The 21891-nt window shown below is 30.1% G+C and overlaps 1 protein-coding gene across 6 annotated transcripts in view; it reads left to right on the top strand.

Annotated features, from left to right (window-relative positions):
* Positions 1-21891, top strand: part of LOC118203219 (inositol hexakisphosphate kinase 1-like) — a 235323-nt gene that overhangs the window by 206143 nt on the left and 7289 nt on the right. For 5 of the 6 annotated variants that reach the window (XM_085812691.1, XM_085812690.1, XM_085812692.1 and 2 more), the window contains exons 2-5: positions 12564-12957; positions 13988-14120; positions 16483-16565; positions 16973-17148. In XM_085812691.1, the coding sequence (XP_085668817.1) occupies positions 12702-12957; positions 13988-14120; positions 16483-16565; positions 16973-17148 (648 nt within the window). In that variant the 5' untranslated portion in view covers positions 12564-12701. Of the gene's footprint in view, positions 1-3507; positions 3629-12563; positions 12958-13987; positions 14121-16482; positions 16566-16972; positions 17149-21891 lie in introns of those variants that run through there. The other variant, XM_035375492.2, reaches the window with a different exon arrangement.

Genomic DNA, 21891 nt, shown 5'->3' with positions numbered 1-21891 from the left:
TGGAAGGGGAGATTGCAAAACTGAAGCTTGGTGTTCAAGTGTTTCAAAGAATGAAAAGTGCGTTTCACGGCTGTTCCGGTAACCTCGTAAGGAAGCCGGAAGTAGAGGGGTAATTTGAATGAACTTCAGTTTTATACGGTATTGTAGAACGAAAAATACGACTCGCTCATAAGATTCCTCGAAAAGCTTAATTTGCATAAAGTAACTCAAACGGGATAAATTCTAATCTGTGAATATTATCGTTCGCTGATTGATGCTTAAGGTATCCATTGTCCTTAACAAATCCTTAATTAGGTTAATGTTTTGAATACTGCGCTTATAAAATTTGATTGATACTGATGCATTAATCGTAAATTAATACAGTTAAGATTTTCTAATATTATGTTTTACGCATGCAGGCTAACTGTGCATTTAACCTGTTTTTCTCAAAACAATTAATGTACATTAATATTAATGGCAAACATTAAAAAAAAAAAAAAAAAAAAAGTGGGAGAGGAAGGAATTTGCAAAATTGTTACCCTGATATATATGGGAAGGCAAGAAGTTTGCTAAAATAAGCAATCACTATTAAATCAGACTGATAAAAATAATCATTCTGTCATAAAATAGTAATATCGTTTTATAAACAGATTTTTGAAATCAATATCGTTTTTACATTTCTAGAATCAGAAAGAATTAAATTCCATTTATTTTGTGACTGCGTGGTAAGCAGTATTGGAAACTCATATCGCCTATAGTTATATCTACTCGCTAACTCTGAGCCAGAAGCAGATAACTGTCACAACAGCAAAATTTCATCAAGTTAAATAAAGGTGAATTTTAAAAGGTGGCTCATAAAAATCTGTTTCATGGAAAGCAAATTTTTTTAAACAAGATTTCTGCGAAATAGCTCCCAGTTTCATACATATCATGCATAAAATTAATGAGTGACACATTTCTAAAATTTATGTGCATAAACGTAGGATCTTCATCTTATTCTGTCTATAAATAAAAGAATTTTTTTTTTCACTCTCTGCTCTAGATTCCACGTCACATGTCATCATGGGAACCATCAGGGGGTTCTTCAAAAGCATTAGCAGCTAGTTTGTGTTCGCCCGCTATTTTCTAATTTTTCCTTTGAATTGTGTCTGCTCAGATATCAAATCTGAAAATTCTTGAATTCCAAGCCAATATAATTATGGTGGAGTTCTTTTTCTTGAAAATCCAGCAATTTAATTGCGTTTTATTATTTTCCTTCTTGAAAATTAGCCTTTTACGGATTTCTTAATTTATGCCCCTTTTTTTTATTAATTTTAATAATCTATTCTAAAGTAATATAAGCAAAAGATGCACGCTAGTATAAGTTGTAATAAATATGAGAATTCTGCTGCTTTTGGATTTAACTTAATAGGAAATGGAGTTAGATGCGTTTAAAAGGAAATATTTATTCATTGAACACTGAATTGAATTTAATATGGTTTTCTAACTTCTGTATTTTTTAGATAAAAATATGCAAAGAGAATAATAAATAGATTTTGAAAGCCTTCTGCGTTAAGATGCTATGAATTGTGCACCTTAGTTCTATATTTTTCTCGAAATCCATTTTTGTCTATCCTCACAACCTAGAGATGTTCTTTTCCTCCTTCCAATCAAAAATGAAGGAGAGATGACGTCAGAGATGGAACGGCTGCTGTTGCTAGGCGCAGAGCTGTATATTTCCTTTAGCATCAGATGTTTAGTAGTACAATGGGAAATAAATTGAGAAGCACCTATTTCTCGAAAAATTCTGAACAAAGGCTTGAAATAACTGTGCCTTTCTATTATATGTAGTTAAAATCAAGCTTCTTTTAGTTGAATTTTAACGTATAGGATGGTATAGCATATTTTCGCGAAAGTAAAATGTTTTGAATGCAGTTACCTCATCTCACCCTCACTCCAGAAAATTCCACAAGAAAAAAAAAAAATTAGAATGATTCATTTGCGTAATCTAAAATAATCATCAAAGGAAAATGAAATCTTTACGCGATTTTGATTACAATTATATGGTAAATTTTAATGTAAATCTATCAAATGAATTCTGCTTTTATTGTTCTTCACGAAAATTTTGTTTTAATTTATCGAAGAATTGCATGGGAACGTTTTTTATGTAGATTTATCGTAAAAATTATAATTGCACAGATATTTTATGCAAGACTAAACAATAATATACAATAAAAGTTAACATTTTAATACTGAGTGTTTTATATAGTGTAAATGGATCGCTCTAATGATAGAAGCGTGTAAAGCTAATTGAAAAGAAATTAAAGTTTTAATTAATACGTAAGACAGAAAATTTTATATTAATTTTGAACCAGCCCCTTACCTGTATTACAGAGTAAATATAAATAGACTTTATACTCTCATTGAAGCCCAAAGTTTCCTGAATTATTTTCCTAGAATTTTTAACTTCTTTGATATTATTTCTTTCTTCTCAGTATTCCTTTTATAGCCAATGACCGCTTTTGTCAAATTTTTTACGTACACACACATATATTGGGGTCAGTCCATAAATGTTTGCGCATTTTTTGGTAAATTTTTAAATAATATAAAAAAATCAATTATATATTTTCCTCCATTATCTTCCATCCATCTTACAGGCAGCTTTTTATGCCATTGCTGTAGAAAGACTCTGGTTTTGATGGGAAAAAAATTGAAAGTTCACTGTGTACATCCTGTTTAGAATTTAACTTTTTTACCAGTAAAAAAATTTTGTAAGGCACGAAATAAGCGAAAATCACATGGGGCAATATCTGGGTAGTAAGCAGATGTGGCAAAAGCTCCCAATTATAGACTTATGGACTGACCCGATATATACATAAAATTAATGATTTATTCGAAATTATTTTTATTGCCATTAATATTCCGGTTCTAAAAGTTTAGAAGCATCTCATAAAGCTTAATTATACATGTTTTCTCGATCTTTAACTCATTTCCATTTGGCGGAATTTTACACTAGTTTTGTTGGTGTGGCTTCTAAAACCTCCCAGCACAAGATTTCAGACACTTCCTTTATTGCTATTTGTAAACATTCCTTTAGTAGAAGCATGAACAATATATTTTTTTGATTTGTAAAATTTACATTCTTAAATATTTTTTAGTTTCCTGAGAATAATAACGTATTCAACAGGCAAATAATTGAGGATGTATTCATTTCTTTAAATTATTAAAAAATAATTTCATAGTTTCATTCCTCCATTTATCGAGCTGGCTTATGAAGACTTTTGACCTCAGTTTTATTTTTGCGCATGGCCTTTCTCATTCTCTATGCAGGGTGTCTTACATCAGAAATCTTTACGAAGATTCACAGTTTTTATTTCAACGGATAGTTTTATAAGTGACAATTATGCTGGGAAGTTTGTTTTTATTTTGCTTGCTTTTTAAATTATAAAGAGGGTAGTTCGTCAGTGAGTTTCTGATGTACTGCAAAATGTGATCTTGGACAGGGAAGCCTTGAATGAACCCTGCGTTGTATTACGTTCGAACGACAACGCTATTGATTTTGAGGCTCCTCCCCCTACAGAGCGCGCATCGATCGTCTCTCTGCTGCCCTTCCTGTAATTCCTGGTTGGCAGGCATCCGCAGTCCACCATCGCGAGAGCTTCAACCGAAGGTAAAGTCTCTCTTTCTTATTTTGCCCATCTTTGTTTTCGAATTCACTTCTGGCAAATTATCAAAAGGATGAACTAAATCCACTTCGAAAGACGCCCTTAATTTTCAATTTCTGATTTGCATTCTGAAATGTTACGAATGAAAATAGATATATTGCTTACTCTGACACAGCTTAATCCTTTAATGGATGATGTTTTATTCATGATATATGTACAGTATATATGTAGTACATACATGTATGAGCATACACAGGGTGTTTGAAAAAAAAATGACTAAAAGCTAGATATTATATATGCATTCTTTTTTCGCAAAATAAGGGGGAGAATCTTATGAAAGAGTTTCAGTGCTGTAGATAAAAGGGTTCTGCAGATATACAACTTGACTTTTTTACAGTCCCCTTAAATCGATAATTTCATTTGTAAATTTGTAGGGTTTATATTTATTTTAACTAACATTTATTTTAAGCTTTCTTTCCTGTCAAGCCTTTACTTTCCCCTGGAATTGCCAATGCCAGAGTATGTAAATTTTAGTAGAACGCGCAAAGTATTCAAATTTTCAGCGGAAGTATTTTTGAGTTAAATAGATGGGAAACGAGTTTTGTAGGTGTGCTTTCTTGATTCACGAGCGTGAAGGTTGCTAGGTATAAATTTAAGAACCGCGCGTTTCGGCCTGTGTGCTTGCTTCTGCAGTTAGTTGAATCTTTCAACTTTTTATTCAGAAAGTTTGCTGAAATCTCAGCTGTATCTTAGAACGCGGTTCAGTTAGTTACGTTTAGAGAGCCTCGTAGGAAGTGACTTGTTATTATTCATTTTTAGTTGTACTTTCTTATTTTTATTTAACCGCCGGGTCGGCGTAGTTTGTGAGCGTCAAGTGAACGCATCTGTAACTTCTAAAGTGGAATAAAAAGGGAGTTAAACCCTTCTTAAGAGTTTGTGTACTTTCCAGTTCATAGCAGTCACTACTATTGTTGCGGGCAAGTTGGGGCCACGCAACACCACAAATTAATTTCTTTTAAAAAGTTAAGAAAAAAATAAAAATATATCTAGTATTAAATGTGATATTCACTGAGATATGTGCAAATAATATTTTCATTGAGAGCTTGAACATCGTAATAAATACTGTTTTATCCATTGGTTTTAATTGATAAATGGAAAACTATTGTTTGTATTTCCTTCCATGAATATGGACAGAAAATCTTAACCTTTGGTTCATAATAGGAATCAAAAATCGTATAAGTTAGTAAATTCAATCTTAAATTTCTGTGAAAATTTTGCAAATGAACTTATTTATTTTTACCCTCTTTTAAAGTGTTAAATATTTTACCAGCTGGAGTTTTACGGGGATCATATAAAAACTTATGTTTACAGGTACCCCTTTTTACACAAAACACAGCCACGCATTGCGTTAAATTTGTTTAAATAAATTTCTGTACTTACATCTTGAAACGTTTTGCAAGAGAAAGATATATCGATTTCGGTAACTAAATGGATAAAGCCTTTAGTTGCCATTTTCTATCACCAAATATGTAAATATATATACCACACACACACATACACCATTCACTGGAAGAAGTTTATATATGATTGTGGATTTTTGCATATTTACATACCAATAAATCGTGTAGTTACCAGCAAGTAGCAATCAATGAATTAAAGGTAGAAAATAATAGAGATTTCTCTATCATTTCTATAATGTATGGCAAAATTTTCTTTATATTCTTTTATAATGGATTACCGAAAAAGAATGGTAGTAAAATAAAAATGTATCGTTTAAAACGATAAATTTAACGAAATGAATCAAATGTTAAAATGCTTCAAGAGATCTGAAATTCGTTTAATCATAGAGTTATGTTTACAATGGGAATGCCATTATTTTCTGTTGTGGTTGGAGATCAGGAATCTTCCTCCGAAACTGTTCTGAATCGCAAAGTATGATTGGAATTCTTCAGCTCGTAGAAATAATTTGTTTAATCCGTTCTTTTAGAACCTAATGCGAAGAATCTTCGGTTTCAAATTCTTGCTCCATTTCCGCAAAAACATGCATAATTTTTTCACATTTTAGCATTTGAACTGTTGGATGTGTAATGGACTGATCTTGGCATTCATTTTTGATGACCCTGTACATGTCTTATTTCTTTCTTTATACAAACCTGATAAAAACTATTATTTTAATCTACAGTGTATTTTAAGTTAAAACCGAAGTAATAATAAAAACAATTATAAAACTTCTGTTTTCTCTTTGTGGTAAGAAACGATTAAAACGGCTAATTTTTAAATCTTCTGGGAGGGAATCTTCTAGATAAAGTTTAAGACAAATCTCGTACCCCGCAAAGACGTTTATTTTTATTTCGCTAATATTATCACAGTTTCGTGGGGGAACTGTTATATGTCGCAGAGGAAGAAATTAAATTACCAGCCTGCTTGCAAAGATACAAGATTGCATCTCAATGCATGTTTTCTTTTGTTTTTATTTATTTATGAATACTACAGTAAGGGCCGACAACAGAGCCAGTGCGACCTGGTGGCAAAATAGAGACGCAAGGAAGATTTGGAGGCAGCAAAATTTAAGAATGGCAAAGGTTGTTTGCATTCGATAACAAAGAGCTTTCGCTATCCTTGTGGAAAAGTCGCATTATTTCATTTAAAAACAGGAAACTTTATTAAATGAGCTAACACACTTTCTCTATTTATAGGTCTTACATTGTTGGCCCACATCGGGTACGCTGTCGAGCAAGCCTTTTTTATGGTTCTGATTTTACGTTTCTTAATGTTCTGCCCTTACAATTATTAGTTACTGATTATAATTATTTGTCAAAAACCGTGATTCATTGAAGATGTAGGAAAGATAGCAGAATTTTATTTTCTTCCACTTGAAATGGAAAAAAAAAGAAAAAGAAAAGAATGTACTCTACGGTCATTGGCGTTTTACGAGCGAGCAGTTACAGGAAGTTGTGAATGGGAAATACCTTCGTGTCTAATGTATTGTTCGGTTCCAAGCTAGAACGAAAACAATATTTGATGTATCTTGGAGTAATGAATGAAAGTTTACGCTTGTATTTACTTCTTTATTGCTGTGTTTATCTTGCATGTTCCATCTCTTTCACGGCTATTTAATTGTCACGTTTTACATCACCCCCCTCCCCGATAAAAGAAATGAAAACCTTCAAAAAAAAGTTTTTAATTACTATAATGCTGCAAATGTTCAGAAAGATAATCGGTTGGATATATATTTTAATTAAATGTATGCATTTTGCACCAATTTGACAAATCATTAAAAAATACAGATATGAATTATCAAGAATCACGTTAATTGATTTTAAATAACATCTTAAAAGTGTAGGAAGATTTTACTATAAAGATTTCTGATATTAATAAATAAATAAATAAGTTTTTATATGGTAAACTTTTATTTAAAATTTATCAATTATTTAATTAACTAAAGGCAGAAAAAATTATCATACAGCTTAACGGAAACGACAGATTAAATAAATTTAAAAGGTGGTTTATACCTTTATAAATTATTTTTATAATATCTTTTACTTCTATATTGAGCAATTCGATTATTAGATTTCGTTATTTAGGCCTCCACAGTTTTATTACACATAATTTAAAAAATCGAAGATGTGTCTTGTAAAGAAAATTATGTAATTTCTTCTTCCCGTTAGACTTAATGGTGAACTTTTTATTTTTATTTTTATTTCATTAATTATTTTATGAGTTTTAAACAAAAGCTTTATTTTATAATAGCCTTCGTATTTTCTTATTTCTTATCTTATTTTTTATTTTCGTATTTTTAGCCTGAATAACACGTTATCAATCAAATTGTTCAAATAAAAAAAAACGTTTTTTAACGATAAATAATCGCTGTTTTAACGATAAATAATCGCTTGTTTTAACGATAAATAATCGCTGTTTTGTTATTATTTACAACCTTTTATGATAAGACGAATTAATTTTAACTTTACATTAAAAATTTTTGTATATTATGTGCGATAAAAGAAATTCAAATATTTGGTTTTTAGACTACCTACTACATGCGAGTATCTCTAAAACCAAACACTTCAGGTTTTAGTTTTAGGCATATTCCCATTTTCTCCATTTCGGAAAAAATAATGCGTTATTATTATTAGTTTAATAATTAGTAACCTTTATGCAACTGGAGTCCTGAATTTTAAATCCTTTCTGTGAGTTTATTCTGAACCTTTTGCAATTATTATTCTGAACATTTTGCAATTTCCCCCCCCCCTACTTGATTAAATTACTACATCTGGCTTGCATTCGGTTTAGTGAGCTTCGCATGCCAGCCTGATTGCTGGCTGCACAAGCGAGAAATTAAAATATATTTCTTTAAAGTCATGTAATTCATATTTTTATTTTAAAACAGTTACAGTTACAGTAATTCATATTTTTATTTTAAAACAGTTAAGAATTTATTTTATAACTCGTGTAAAAATTTCAAATCTTAATAACGGATACATTTGTGTGTGTTAGACTTTTAATGTCCCATAAAAGAATATAATATTACGTTTTGTATACATCTAACACACACACAGACATATAACATTAACAAAGGTAAAATATAGTTTAATAAAAAAAAAAGAAAAGAAAAACTCTCCTGCGCTAGTGCTGCAAAGATAATATTTAATTTAATAAAGTAATAGAGAGTATAAATGAAATTTATCTCTTAGGAAAGGCGAAGTGAAATTTAGAAAGATTTATTTTACTTTTAATTGGCTATTCCAGTTTATTTATTTTCAAATTCCAATTAATAATTAGCACAATAGTGCACATGTGTTTCGTATAGAAAATAATTTTGATTTATATTCACTATTACTTTAAGAAATTATATATGCACGCAAAGAAACATAATAATCGGCAAGGTAAAATATAGTTTAATAAAAAAAAAAAAGAAAAGAAAAACTCTCCTGCGCTAGTGCTGCAAAGATAATATTTAATTTAATAAAGTAATAGAGAGTATAAATGAAATTTATCTCTTAGGAAAGGCGAAGTGAAATTTAGAAAGATTTATTTTACTTTTAATTGGCTATTCCAGTTTATTTATTTTCAAATTCCAATTAATAATTAGCACAATAGTGCACATGTGTTTCGTATAGAAAATAATTTTGATTTATATTCACTATTACTTTAAGAAATTATATATGCACGCAAAGAAACATAATAATCGGCTAAAAATTAAAAACCAAATTTTTTTAAACCCGTCCTGCCTATAGCTTCAGGATTGAAGTAAAATAAACTTAAAGCTTAAATTTAAATTGGAATATGTAATTCAGCTTTTAAAATAAAACGATGCGAATATACATCTATATGTGTGGAAGCAAGAAGTAAGTGTAATGATATTATAACTTCCGAAGTATGTTTCAGAGCAAATCATGTATGTGATAATCAAGGAAAAACCAAAATATCCTTTTCTGCTAGTTAATACAGCAGCATACTCTCTCTCTCTCTTTTTTTTAATGGGGATAAAAGTGTAGAAAATCGGCCAATAATCAATAAAAATTGAGAAACGTTATAACATTTATATTTTTAGATTGTGGAATTTTAAAATAATTTGTGTCAAATAAACGAAGAAAATAAAGCAATTTTCAAAAATTCTCGGAAAAAATAAAAAATAACATTAAAAGTATTACATAAACTTCATTTTAAAGAATTTCTCTCCTTTATCTTATGGTGGAAACAGTAAACAGTAAAAGCCTTGCTTGTAATAAAATAAATATTCATCAGAATATTCCTTGTAATAAAATAAATTATTCAAAACATATTAGTCGGCAACTCACGTAATAAATCGAACCCTCGAAACTTCTTTCGAGGTGTTCTGCCGGATGAAGTTTTTTGCTATAATTTTTTGTTCTAATTGAAAATATATCTAAAAAATTATTAACTTCATTTGGAAATTACATTTTGATTACTAAAATATATTAACAGTGTCTTCTTATCTTAAGTGAACATGACAGGCTGCTACAAACTAACGACAAAGCTCTGTTAGAAATTTAATTATTCATCATTTTAATGATAATAAAAGTATTCAAAATATCCAGATAATCCTAAAAGTGTTCTACTGTTTCTGATGTTATGAAACGATGAAAATTGCGTGAAACTTTTAAAAATGCATTTTAAGAAAACAAGGGAAATGCCTCAAAGTATATGGTAAGCAAAGATTTATCATATTAAAACGATGCTATTTTTCAGACGAGCCACAGTTAAATAAATACATTTGGGTCTAGTGTACGAATTATTGCGTGGAGAAAGCTGAATGAAGAACAGGGCCGAAGCTAGACATTTTGTTGCCCGGTACAAACTCTGCGACTCCAAAATTCTGTTGCCCGGTTGCTTCCTAAATTTTAAAAATTTTGCCGCCCTAAATTCTGCCGCTTGGTGCAGCGGCACCGGTTGCGCATGCTCTGGCGCCGGTCTTGATGAAGTCCACTGTTAAGCACGATGGTGGATGGGTCTTGATGACTCCGAAAAACTCATTGTCCACTGTTAATCACGATGGTGGAAGCATAATGGTTGGGAATGTTTCGCTGCCTCTGGGATGGGAGATAAACGTTTTGTAGAACATAATATCTGTGAATACAAATATATAAATATTCTTAATTAAAACATGAAAGTATATTCACGAAAACATGTAATGAAAAATACATTCAAGCTCTATCAGGATAACAATCCTAAACACACAGCACTAAATGTCCGCTTATGGCTATTACACAATTGTCCCAACACACAGCCCTAAATGTTCGCTTGTGGTTATTAAACAACTGCCCCTAAGTTATGAAAGCTTCTCCATATTTTTCGGACTTAAATCCTCTCGAACTTGTATAAAGTAAGTTGGTAAAAGAATAAGTAAACATGACATTTCTTCGAAAGCCCTAATAAAATCAATTCTTACGGAGCAATAGTACAAAACAGAAGACTCTTACATGAAAAGAAATAGTTAAATTCATGCCAAATTGTAATTTTAGCTAACGGTTACCCAACAAAATACTGTATGTTCCGCTCTTTCCTTGTAAAACTAAACTGTGATTAAATATTAACTGTATGTTTTGTTCTTCATTAAATACAAACTGTTTAAAGGGTTCGAATACGTATGTAAATTGGTTTTCAGAACTTCAGAAACAAACAGGCTTTAAAAAAAGGTGACCAGTAGTGCTCTTAAAGAAAAGATAAAATTATTTCGCTAGTGTTTAGTAACTGACATTTGAAAATAAAACTATAAAACGCAGGTGGTCAGAAACAAATCTGTAATTCGAATTCATTGTCTTTTGGGGACGGGGGGGGAGTTCACCCTCAAAATGAAACGTTCCTCTAGCATTAAAAATGGCGCAGAATCGTATTATGATAGTGTTTGATTGATGGGAGTTTACTTTTGCGTTCGAAACAGGAGTAATTTGACATAATTCTGTTGTCAAATTACTCCTGTCAGAATATGTTTGGCTGCTCTCTACGGTTACTGAATTTTTTTTTTTTTTAATTAATCATTGTAGACAAGCTGTAAAAGTTATAAATACCTCGTTGGCAACAGGTGTTTATTTACATATTTAAATCGTTCTGCTCTTGTTGAACTTTGCCAAAGGAATTAATTATAAGAGATAGTCATAGTCACTACGCCATTATTAGTACTTGAATTATGTGTTGTGAGTCAGTTATTCACATTCAGTTACGTGTTGTTGACGGAAAGGTAGGAAACAGTCGTTTCTCAATTAATAATAAAAAACGTGAAATAATTTTCATCATTAAAAACCGGAAGCAGCATGGAAATTCAATATTATATTACTGGATATATTATATCATTATTAAATCGTCGACCGCGCTTTGTCGCCAGAACTAGCTCTGATAATAACTTCCCAATTTCAAATGTCGCCAAAAGTTCGTGCTGTGTATTTCTTATTACCTAGGTTACAGCATGTGAAATGGAAAGTGTTTGCTTTCATGATATATTGAACAGTATATAATAACAATTTATGCACAAAAATTGTTAAGGTAAATCATGTGTTTTTTCTGTGACCCTGTGGTTAATAAAGTAAGTATTCTCTCCTAATATTGTACAGCTCTGTTTAAAATAATTCTACCAATCTTTTCTGTTATATCTCATAACATTATAATTTATTAAATGTTGATAGATATTTTTGATTAATTTCACATTTTAACACATGAATATGACATAGTTATTCTTGGGTTTTAGTAAAACCAAGATGCTATTGAAATTCATCAAACTAATGACATTCTTAAGTGGTGAAATTTTTTACCGATAAAAAACTTTTTGTAAATCAAATTTTTCATGTTGGAAATAAAACATATCATTACAATTTCAAAATATTTAATTGAAACAATTCATCTAGGTGTGTATAAGTAAGGGATAATAATTAAATCATGAAAGGGGGTCAACTTAACAGGAAATATTCAAATCAAAATTCAAACAAAAACAAATTAGTAAAATTAATGAAACATAATCAGTTAATATAAGATAAATATATAATATCTTTTTATTATGTTAAATCATCAATTTATTGTTTTATTAATTTTCTTGAGTTGTTTTTGTTTAATTTTAAGCAGCATATATGAAATGGGTACCTAAAATGTAGATCTTAAATAAATTTTTTAATTTATTTAATTAAACCTTCTTTGTTCATATTTTACAAAATGTAATCAAATTCTGTAAGGTACCAAACTGATTTAAATTACATGTATTAAATGAGTATAAATTTGTATCTATCAGGTTGAAGCAGTGCAACCTAACCTTATGAAGTGTGTTCATACTTTAAACGTTTCAGTTGGAAATTTTGGTCTAATTAGTATGATGCCTTTCAATTAACTAACAGCTTAGGTTAGAATTTTGAGAAGTTGTTTTATGCATCTGTTACTCAAATTTCACCATCCAATAATTTAATGAACTTGTGTTATATTTCCTTTTTGTTGTAGGTCTGCTGCTGTGCTAGACTAACCAACAAAAGTGCAAGAAGTAAGGCCAGCTGTCCTGCTGCCTTCTGGGCAACCGCAGGACAAGCAGATCCGGCCCAGTCATTCCCCTCTCTTTGTTGCAGTTCGAAGAAAAGCGTCATGGTGTATACCAACACCACAGCAACAGCCAGTGACATGGAAAGTCATGCAGAAGTGGCAGCATCATCGTTGGAAAAGGCGAAAACGTCATCTGATCCCATCACTGTGCTCCAGCCTTTTGCACATCAAGTAGGAGGACACACGCAGCTTTTGGTCTTGGATCACAGCACTCTGTGTAAGCCTCTTATCCAGAGAGAGCTACATTTTTATTTGAATGTTCCACGAGAAATGAGAAATTTCATTCCATTATATAAAGGTATGCCAAGAATGCTTTTCTTTTTTCCCCTCTCCTTGCTTTGTGTATTTTAATGATGTGTCAATATATGTTTTTATTTATGTTTAGGCAAAGAGATATTTACTAGTATGATCTGAATTTGCAGTTGGGCTTGATTTTTATGCGAAATCATTTCATTAAATTAAAGTATTTTCTTAAAGCTTGGCAGTTAAGTTTAATGTAGATAAATGCTCCAAAGCAAGCTTTAAATAAATATAGCAAAACATATTTCATTTATTTCAAATTCCGTTGCAACATAACATGTAAAACTAAATATATTTGACTCACTATAGTCGTCCTCCTTTTTAATATGAGCCTGTACTATTGCTGTCCATGTATCATTAAATTTGTTCTACATGATATATATAAACCTTGTGACCAAATATTTTTTCATTGATGATTCAGAAAATATTGATAAGGGAATTTTGCTTTTGTTTGTCATAATCCATATAAGTACACTAAGCCCTTTTCCGTCTTTACATGTGAAAATGTCATTATTCATTATGTTTTATCATAATAATGACCTAATAATTATTATGCTCATGCTTTGACAATATTATTTATAGCAAATTTATTTTATTCAAATTTATTCATTTGAATTTGCATTATTGTGCATTTAAAATTAACTAATTATTTGTGATGACTGCTAAATGTCTTCTTTTTCTATCTTATGTTATTTATAACCTGTTAAATTTTAGCTAAAAATTGTCTCATGTTTTTTTAGATCTAAGATTATAGCATGATTAAACTGATTTTTAAATGGACAGAAAAATTTAAATTATTGAAAAATTAATTTTTGTAGTTGATATTCATCATATTTTCTTATAATAGTAGTAATAAATTACAAGAAATATTTTTACATTGTTTCCTAAAAGTTCATCTCATAAACTGCATTAATTACTGCATTTTTAATTATATATATGAAACTGTTTTATTTTCTTATGTGTTCCATTTTTGTTCTGAAATCACTTAAGAAACAATTTATTTCATAATTTCCATTTTCTCTTTCAAGGTGTTGTTCAGGTGCAACAGATAGATAACAGTCCAACTATTTACCACCCAGTGAGAGGCAGTAACAAGAATTATGGAGACTGTGAAGACAAACTTAACAGAACTCAAAGACATAAAACATCTCCAGAATTAAGGTAGCAAATTGCCAGTTGAGTTTCAACCCTGCTTTCTCTTGTACAAGTTTTAATTTGAAAGATTTAATTTCTTAATAAATTATTGTGTAATTAGCAGAATGATAAAAACATTGCTGTTTTTACCAAAATGTTTTTTTCTGAATGTGTCAGTCAATCATATAAAAATTTGCATTCCTATTGTTTATTTTTTTATTTCGAATGCTTAGCAGATTAAAAATTGTATATATGCAGATTTGAGCATTATTATTCAGTTGAATTTATCTTGCTTAATAAAGGCTCATATACAGTTTTAAAATCGGGTTTAATTTCTGTGCATTGCTTTAAAGCCTGCAATGCAAGCCTTATATCACAGTATTATAAGAATAATTTTTATATCCAGTACAATAAAATTAGAATTTTTTAAATATGCTTAGAAATTTAACCCTGTTTACAAGGAATTTCATTTCAGTTAGCTTTTATTTCTTTCAATTTTGTTGTTTGCATCTTAAATAGCATTCCTTTTCTCTAAAAACAGAGAAAATTTTTATAAAAAATATCATTCTGCTTTTTAGTGGGTCGTATATGTATATATATTTTTTGCATGCACAGTTTTACTTTAATCTACGTAACTAATTGCATATTGTTCAACGTAAGTTCGTGACTTGCTGAGAACATTTAAAGATTTGTGTATTCATATTTTATGTACAGAGCCGTACCGTGACTGCTTTGAACGTGGGCGAGAGGTATTGATTGCTCCCATTATCCGATGATTAATTTGGGCCTTGGGTATCAATGTTGCGCCCTGGACTTATCCCACACCTCGGGCGATTCTACCTTATATGCCCATCATTTGGTACGGAACTGTGTATGTATTTTGTGCGCAATGAAACTGCATTGTTACTTTTGCCGATAGAATTTCTTAAAATTTTCTAGTATGTATGTTATTCAAATTTAACTATTTCACTTTTAAAGAGATTGGAATTAATATCCGAATGGTGATTAAGAATTAATTTACTGTTGTGTAATTAATGAAGTTTCATTGCATTTATTAATTGTTTTTAATTATCCATTAGGTTTTTTTAAGGTGTTCAAAGTTTACTTTGGAATGCCAGTTCAGTTCTCTCTTTCTTTTACTTTATTTCTCAAGCAATTAATTGTTCAACATGCTCTTAAAACTATTGTGCAAAATAATCTTTTCAGCACTCTAGTCATTTAAACTTTTAACAGTTTTAACAATGTAGTTGCTGTCTTTTCAACTTTCCTTGGAAATATTTTTGTTAATAAATGTAAACTAAATTGTTTTCACTTGCCTTTGCATGAGTAAAAGCTAAAATAAATCCTCAGCTGTTATGATATTTTATTTAATAAATTACAGCATTAAATTTAATAAATGGAACTGTATCTAATTATTAACTTAATAAATTGTTGGCTGTTGATTTGTTTTTAGCTTTTTGTTTTTACTCTTGTAGAATTGTTTAATCTTTATGTTTTGCATATTTTAAGAAATGATTCATTTATATCAAGTTAAAATAATATTTAGTACATTTATTTTAAATAAAGTTATGCCATGGTGTTGATAAATATTCATTAGCAGTTTCTGGAATATTTCTCTATTGTAAAAATCAGTACAGGGTTCGTACTATGAGTTAAAGTGTTGGAAAAAAGATATAGTTATTAATCCTTGACATCTTTCACTTTGAATTAATATATATTACTTTGTTTTATTCTGAGAAGTATTATATATTGTTTTATTCTAAGATTATTTATTATTTTTGGGAAGTTATATACTCTATGACATCATTAACACTTATGTGGAAAGTAATTTATTTCCCTAATTACTATATAGCATTTTATAAAGTTTTTCTCACTTGTATTTGTCTAATTTATAATTTATGGTTTTTTTTATATTGTGTAAATAACAATGCTGTTTAAATAAACCATAGAATTCTCCATTTCCTTATGAACTGAATCTTTTATTTCATTTTATAATATTTTGAATAAATGTAACAAGTCTTTGTTTTAAAAACAAATACGAGGAAAATTGTTGCATGCCTTTGACAGAAATGCTTTATTTTGTATTACGAACCTTGTACTTTACATGTGAAGAAAGTGTGTTTCATAGAACTATTGTCTATTCTTAAATCTGTTTTAAGAAAGGGTCTTCAACTTGACTTTTAGCATTATAAAAATTCTATACCATAAAAAAAAAAATTTACATAAGCTAAATTTTATTCCAATCAGTTCTATTAATGAAGTACCTTTTTGTGTAGAACAGTGCATTAGAAAGCATGCAAAATCAGCTTTTGAAAAAAAAAAAAAGTGTATTTTCCATATTTTTTTAATAAAGTAATTTATCTTAATATCTCTATATTTTTCTACATAGAGTCCAGATACATTCTTGCAGCGACAAAAAGCTTATTAAAGAAAAGCATCTTCACCAGCTTTATAGCAGACCAAATCCTAAATGTATCCTTTAAATTATTTGCCTGATTTGTAATATTATTTTTGGCACTTCTATTAATGGTGCACCACTAGCATCAAGATAAACCTTAGTGCAAAATATAACTAGATGGTAGCAATGGGTGATGTATTGTTTCATGAAAAGAATAATTATATATATAATGAAAGTAGTTTAATGTAAACAATACCAAGGCTGTGTGCAGTTACGAATTTGTATTATTCTCTGTTTTATTTTAGGCACGTTAAAGTGATACTTAATTTTTCTCATAATTGCTGAAATAAATAAATATCTAATTTAATGTAAATTTTTCTTTTAAATAAACATTTATCTTGTTTTAAGCGTATTTTTCTTGTAAGGTATGTGAATAATAAGTTTTTATCTCCTCTTTTATGTTCTTTAACCATGAACTTAGATTTTTTGCTATTAGAGAATGTTGCTTCTAATTTTCACAAGCCTTGTATTTTGGATTTGAAGATGGGGACAAGACAACATGGTGATGATGCACCACCTGACAAACGTAGCCGTCAAATGGCTAAATGTGCTGCAAGTACATCTGCTAGGTTAGGCGTGAGATTGTGTGGTATGCAGGTAAGAAAAATGTAGTTTTCTCTAATATTTTATTGCTTGTATCATAGTAAATAAATATTTAAAGAAAAATGCTCTTCAAAATTAAATGTGCATTATTTTGGGTAAAATCTTTAAAGACCTATTTGCCTTGAAAATGTTACAATATCCATTACATCATTCTAATTTCTTAGGTTTTTGAAGTATTTCCATTTTAATTTGAGATATTTAATTGTGATTTGTTGCAACTAAACTAAGAGAACTATATTGTTCTAAAGTCATTTAGAGCTTTTTTTTTTTTTTTTTTTTTTTTTTTTTTTTTTCTGAAAAACCCAGAGCCATTATGACAGATTAGTTACTCGAGACAAATTTTAAGACTATATTTTGTGGACAACTTTTTATCACGTTCGTATATATATATAATGTTGAATGATCTTAAATTCACTTAGTTCGAAAACAAGTTTTTCTAATACTTCCGCAATAGCTGCAAAGTAAGTTAAAAATAATTTATTTACTAAAGAAATATTGATTATATTATCTCCTAATATAAATTTAGTAGAAGTATCAAAAAAGAGGGAACCCATATGTAGGATGTTTAATTCTGAAAATTGTGTTTTAAAGTAACGTGAATTTAAATTATTAAAAATGTTTTACAGGGACTTGAATTTAAATAATGAATAACAAAATTTCAAACTTTGAAAAATAAATTAAATTGAAAGCAAGTAATTATCGCTATTGATCGGAAATTAGTTGACTTTTCAAGGGGAACAAACCAATTTCTGTTCAATAATTAATAAATGAGAAGGTGTTTCGTCTTTTTACTCAAGTAAGAATGGTGATGCCTAACTGGCAAATTAACTTTGGCCACAATTGTAATTCCTTGAAGTGATGGGATTTAGAACCAAAGTAGAGTACCAAAGAACTCATTCTGAATTAAGCATTTTTGCTAATATAACATTCTTTATGAATTTTGAGTGAAAAGCAATTTATGTAGTAAAATTTACAAAATACTTGAGTAAATATTCCCTGACACCTTCACTTTTATGCATGTTAATTCAAAACTATTTGTATAAATATTAAACAGTGGTAATCTTAATTGGAATTATGAAATAGAACTAAAAGTAATTGAAATAAACATTAGAAAATTAAGAAACATAACAGTGCTATCTTTGCAAAAACAAATCAAATAATAAACGTTGAAAAATTAATATACGTATTGACATTTTTTTGCAATAGAAAGCTTTTCTTTTGTCGTAAGATTTTGCCCCTAATTTTAAACTGTATATCATTTACCATATAAGGCCTAGTCATTTTTCCCTGTGAGTACTTTTGTGATATAACTTGTAACATGCCTAGCTAGCAGTTGGAAAATCCATGAATCCCACTGAGGACATAATTGATTTTCCTTGTTACCTGGCTTAGAAAATGTATAGGGTCTCTATAGGGGTTCTTAAACTAAAATGCACTGGATGGTAGTTTGTTACTGCCTAGATTTGGTCATCTTCCCAGCTATCTTTAAAATAGAGGGAATGTAAGGGTGAATTCCATTTTCCATGCATATTGTAGAGGGGTTAAATAATAGGTTGAATAACTAACAATCTGACGATTTGTGATTCTAATGCCAGTGAAGCACAGTTAAGTTTTCAGATTTCCTGTTTTCAAAAAGGTAGTTTTTCTATAAGAATTGTAACAAAATGAGCCATTTAAAAGCAATGTTAATTATAATATTTTGTTATTTCCTTTTAGTTATAAGATTCTGATAAATTTGTATATGGTAATATTTTGGTTGTCAGTTATTATCAATAACAGATTTTATTTTACCATGTGTCATATTTCTAGTCAAAATACTTTCTTTTTGAATCAGCTACCTGCACACTGTTTTCATCAATATTAAAATCTAGTTATACTAACAAAATATTTCAGCAATATTAAATTATAACTTAATCTTTCATTTTTATTTAATTTTATTTATTGATAACTCAGTATTTCTTTGGATAGCTTGATGAAATGTATATTTCACTCTGTAAAGATCCAGCCTTAATGCTTTTCAGAAGGGTTGAGATTGCAAGATATTTTTGGTATTTTTCATAATTTAATTTAATTTTTATTAAATTTCAATATAAAATTTTGTAAATGAAAATGTTTCAGTCTGAACTAATTGGTTGGGGGAATTCAGAAGAAAAAGATAACATTCAAGATAATTCACAAGATCACTGATGTATTTTCTTTGTCAGTTTTGCTACAGAAAGCAGTTTCATCTTAGAATGGGAAATAATTCCTGTTCTTAAAGAATTAAATTTAGTTTCTCAGTCTTACGATTATTCATTGCTAAGCATGATGCAGTTTATAAGGCATGTGCTTTTGCACTCTTGTTTATTTATGCTAATATAATTTCAGCATAAAATTTAGTTAGCTAGAGACATGCGATATGTGGAACATTTTATGGCAGAAGTCCACTGTAATTCTAGATTTTATTTTTGAATTATTTAGCAGCTTCTTAATAACTAAAACAGTTTCTTTAGATAATCAAATAAGTAAACTTACTACAGTGGAATACAGTAATTTTTATATTAAAAATCAGCCTTGTATATGAATTATTTCAATATTTCCTAATCATTTAGGCCCCCATTATTTAAACATCAAAAAGATTATAAATAAATTGCCAACATGTATGCAAACCATGATAAAATGACTGGTCAATGAACCTCATTGACATTTGTATTTTCCTTTATCATGCAAAGTGCTCAAAGTAAGTCACATGTTATTATATCTTCTTTTATGATATAATATCAACGATTCACAGTCACTTCTAGTTCACTTACCATCAGAAGAGTTCTGAGTATTTGATGTATTAATTTAATTTCCTTAATAAAAATAAGTATTTTTTTATTATTATTTATTTGCCTAGAAGTGAGAAGATAATACTGTCTTTCTTCCATGAAAAAAGCATTTTACGTTACATTCAAATATGTGTAAATGACTTTGAATTGAAATTATATATTAATGAAAGCATTTCAAATTGTAGCATGAAAAGTTGTAAGCAGAAGAAAAGCATATATTATGACAACTGGTTCACTGATTTCAGAATAGCATTTGTAATAACATATAATTATTTACAGAGAATCTAATGTCGATTGAATGATATAAGAAGCAACTCAACCTTTACAAAAACATAGTTATTATCTGAAACAGTTTAATACAAGAGCTGTATTCTCTACATTTGCTTCAGTAACCAAGTAAGCAATTAGATGGCCGTAAAAAAATCATTGAAATGTACAAAAATCTGTGAATATGCCAAAAAAGGTTCAGGTTTCTGTCACAACATTGGATATTTTTTTGGTTATGCCCAGGAACTTGGAAGTTCTTTCTCATTCATATTCCAAATAGATAGGCAAAAATTATGGGCTGTGTACAAGAGGGATCAGTGATTTATTCAGACTGTTGATGTGCATCCAAAACAAAAGAACTAGATAAGCAGATTAGAGTTACTTTATTGTAGACTAGAAATTTCATTATGTCGGCATATTGTTGATCCAACAATAGCGGCTCAAAATGTTGAAAAATTGTGGGACTCCACTGCAGCTCATCATCATCATGAAGTCTTATCTTGTGGAGTTCTTAGTACAAGGTAACCAAAAACGTTCTTGCCGTTTCTGATATGACATTGGAAGAGTGAACCCCAACATAACAATAATCTTCAAACCTGGCGTTGAAGTGGTTAGGATGGGATTCCAAACATGGACCAAGAGTATAAAAGCACATTGGATTGGTACTTCAAGCATAACTTGCACAGCAACTAATTGAAATAGACGCGTCAAAGGCCTTCGTTTGGAGTTGTTTGCTATATGATTTAAGTGGGCCTATGAGCAGCAGAATCAAGTCGCTAAATTTTCCAGGCCTTTGGGGATGATGCTGTTAATGAACGAATCGCTAGGCAATGGTTCCAGAAGTTTAGGTCAGGGACATGTCTCTTAGTGATGCACCGCTCAGCGGCCGACCACAAGCGTGGAACAATGAGGCCCTGAGAGCAGCTATATAGAGTGAGAGTAGCCAAATATGTGGTGAGCTTGTTGCACACTTCCAGGTATTGAAATAATTCATATACAAGGCTGATTTTTAATATAAAAATTACTGTATTCCACTCTAGTAAGTTTACTTATTTGATTATCTAAAGAAACTGTTTTAGTTATTAAGAAGCTGCTAAATAATTCAAAAATAAAATCTAGAATTACAGTGGACTTCTGCCATAAAATGTCCCACATATCGCATGTCTCTAGCTAACTAAATTTTATGCTGAAATTATATTAGCATAAATAAACAAGAGTGCAAAAGCACATGCCTTATAAACTGCATCATGCTTAATGATGAAACATTCAGACTCCATTTGCACCCCATAGGAAAGGCATACAAGCTGAGCAAGCGGGCACCCCACACACTGTCCGATGCAAACAAGCAACATTGTGTCACTGCTTGTTTGTCATTGCTTACTTGCCACCGCAATGCATCCATGTTTGATAGAGAGAACTCACCAGTAATGAAAAGTGGATGACGCACCCAGGCGTTCCAGACATTGGTTGTCACAGCGGGACTCTGTTCCTTAAACTGCGAGACCTTTTCTTCACCCACGCAAGATCATTCTCTGTATCTGGTGACAAGTCACTAAGTGGTGTACTATAAGCTCCTGCCAGCGGACCAAACCATAACGGCAGACTTGTATTCACAGCAGTTGGAACATGTGCATCAGGCACTGATGCATAAAGAGCCAGC

The sequence above is a fragment of the Stegodyphus dumicola genome, chromosome 3 (assembly GCF_044657685.1).
Source record: "Stegodyphus dumicola isolate Sdum_Otavi_A_Nest chromosome 3, ASM4465768v1".
Classification (NCBI taxonomy): domain Eukaryota; kingdom Metazoa; phylum Arthropoda; class Arachnida; order Araneae; family Eresidae; genus Stegodyphus; species Stegodyphus dumicola.
This window is presented reverse-complemented; position numbering and strand designations above follow the sequence as displayed.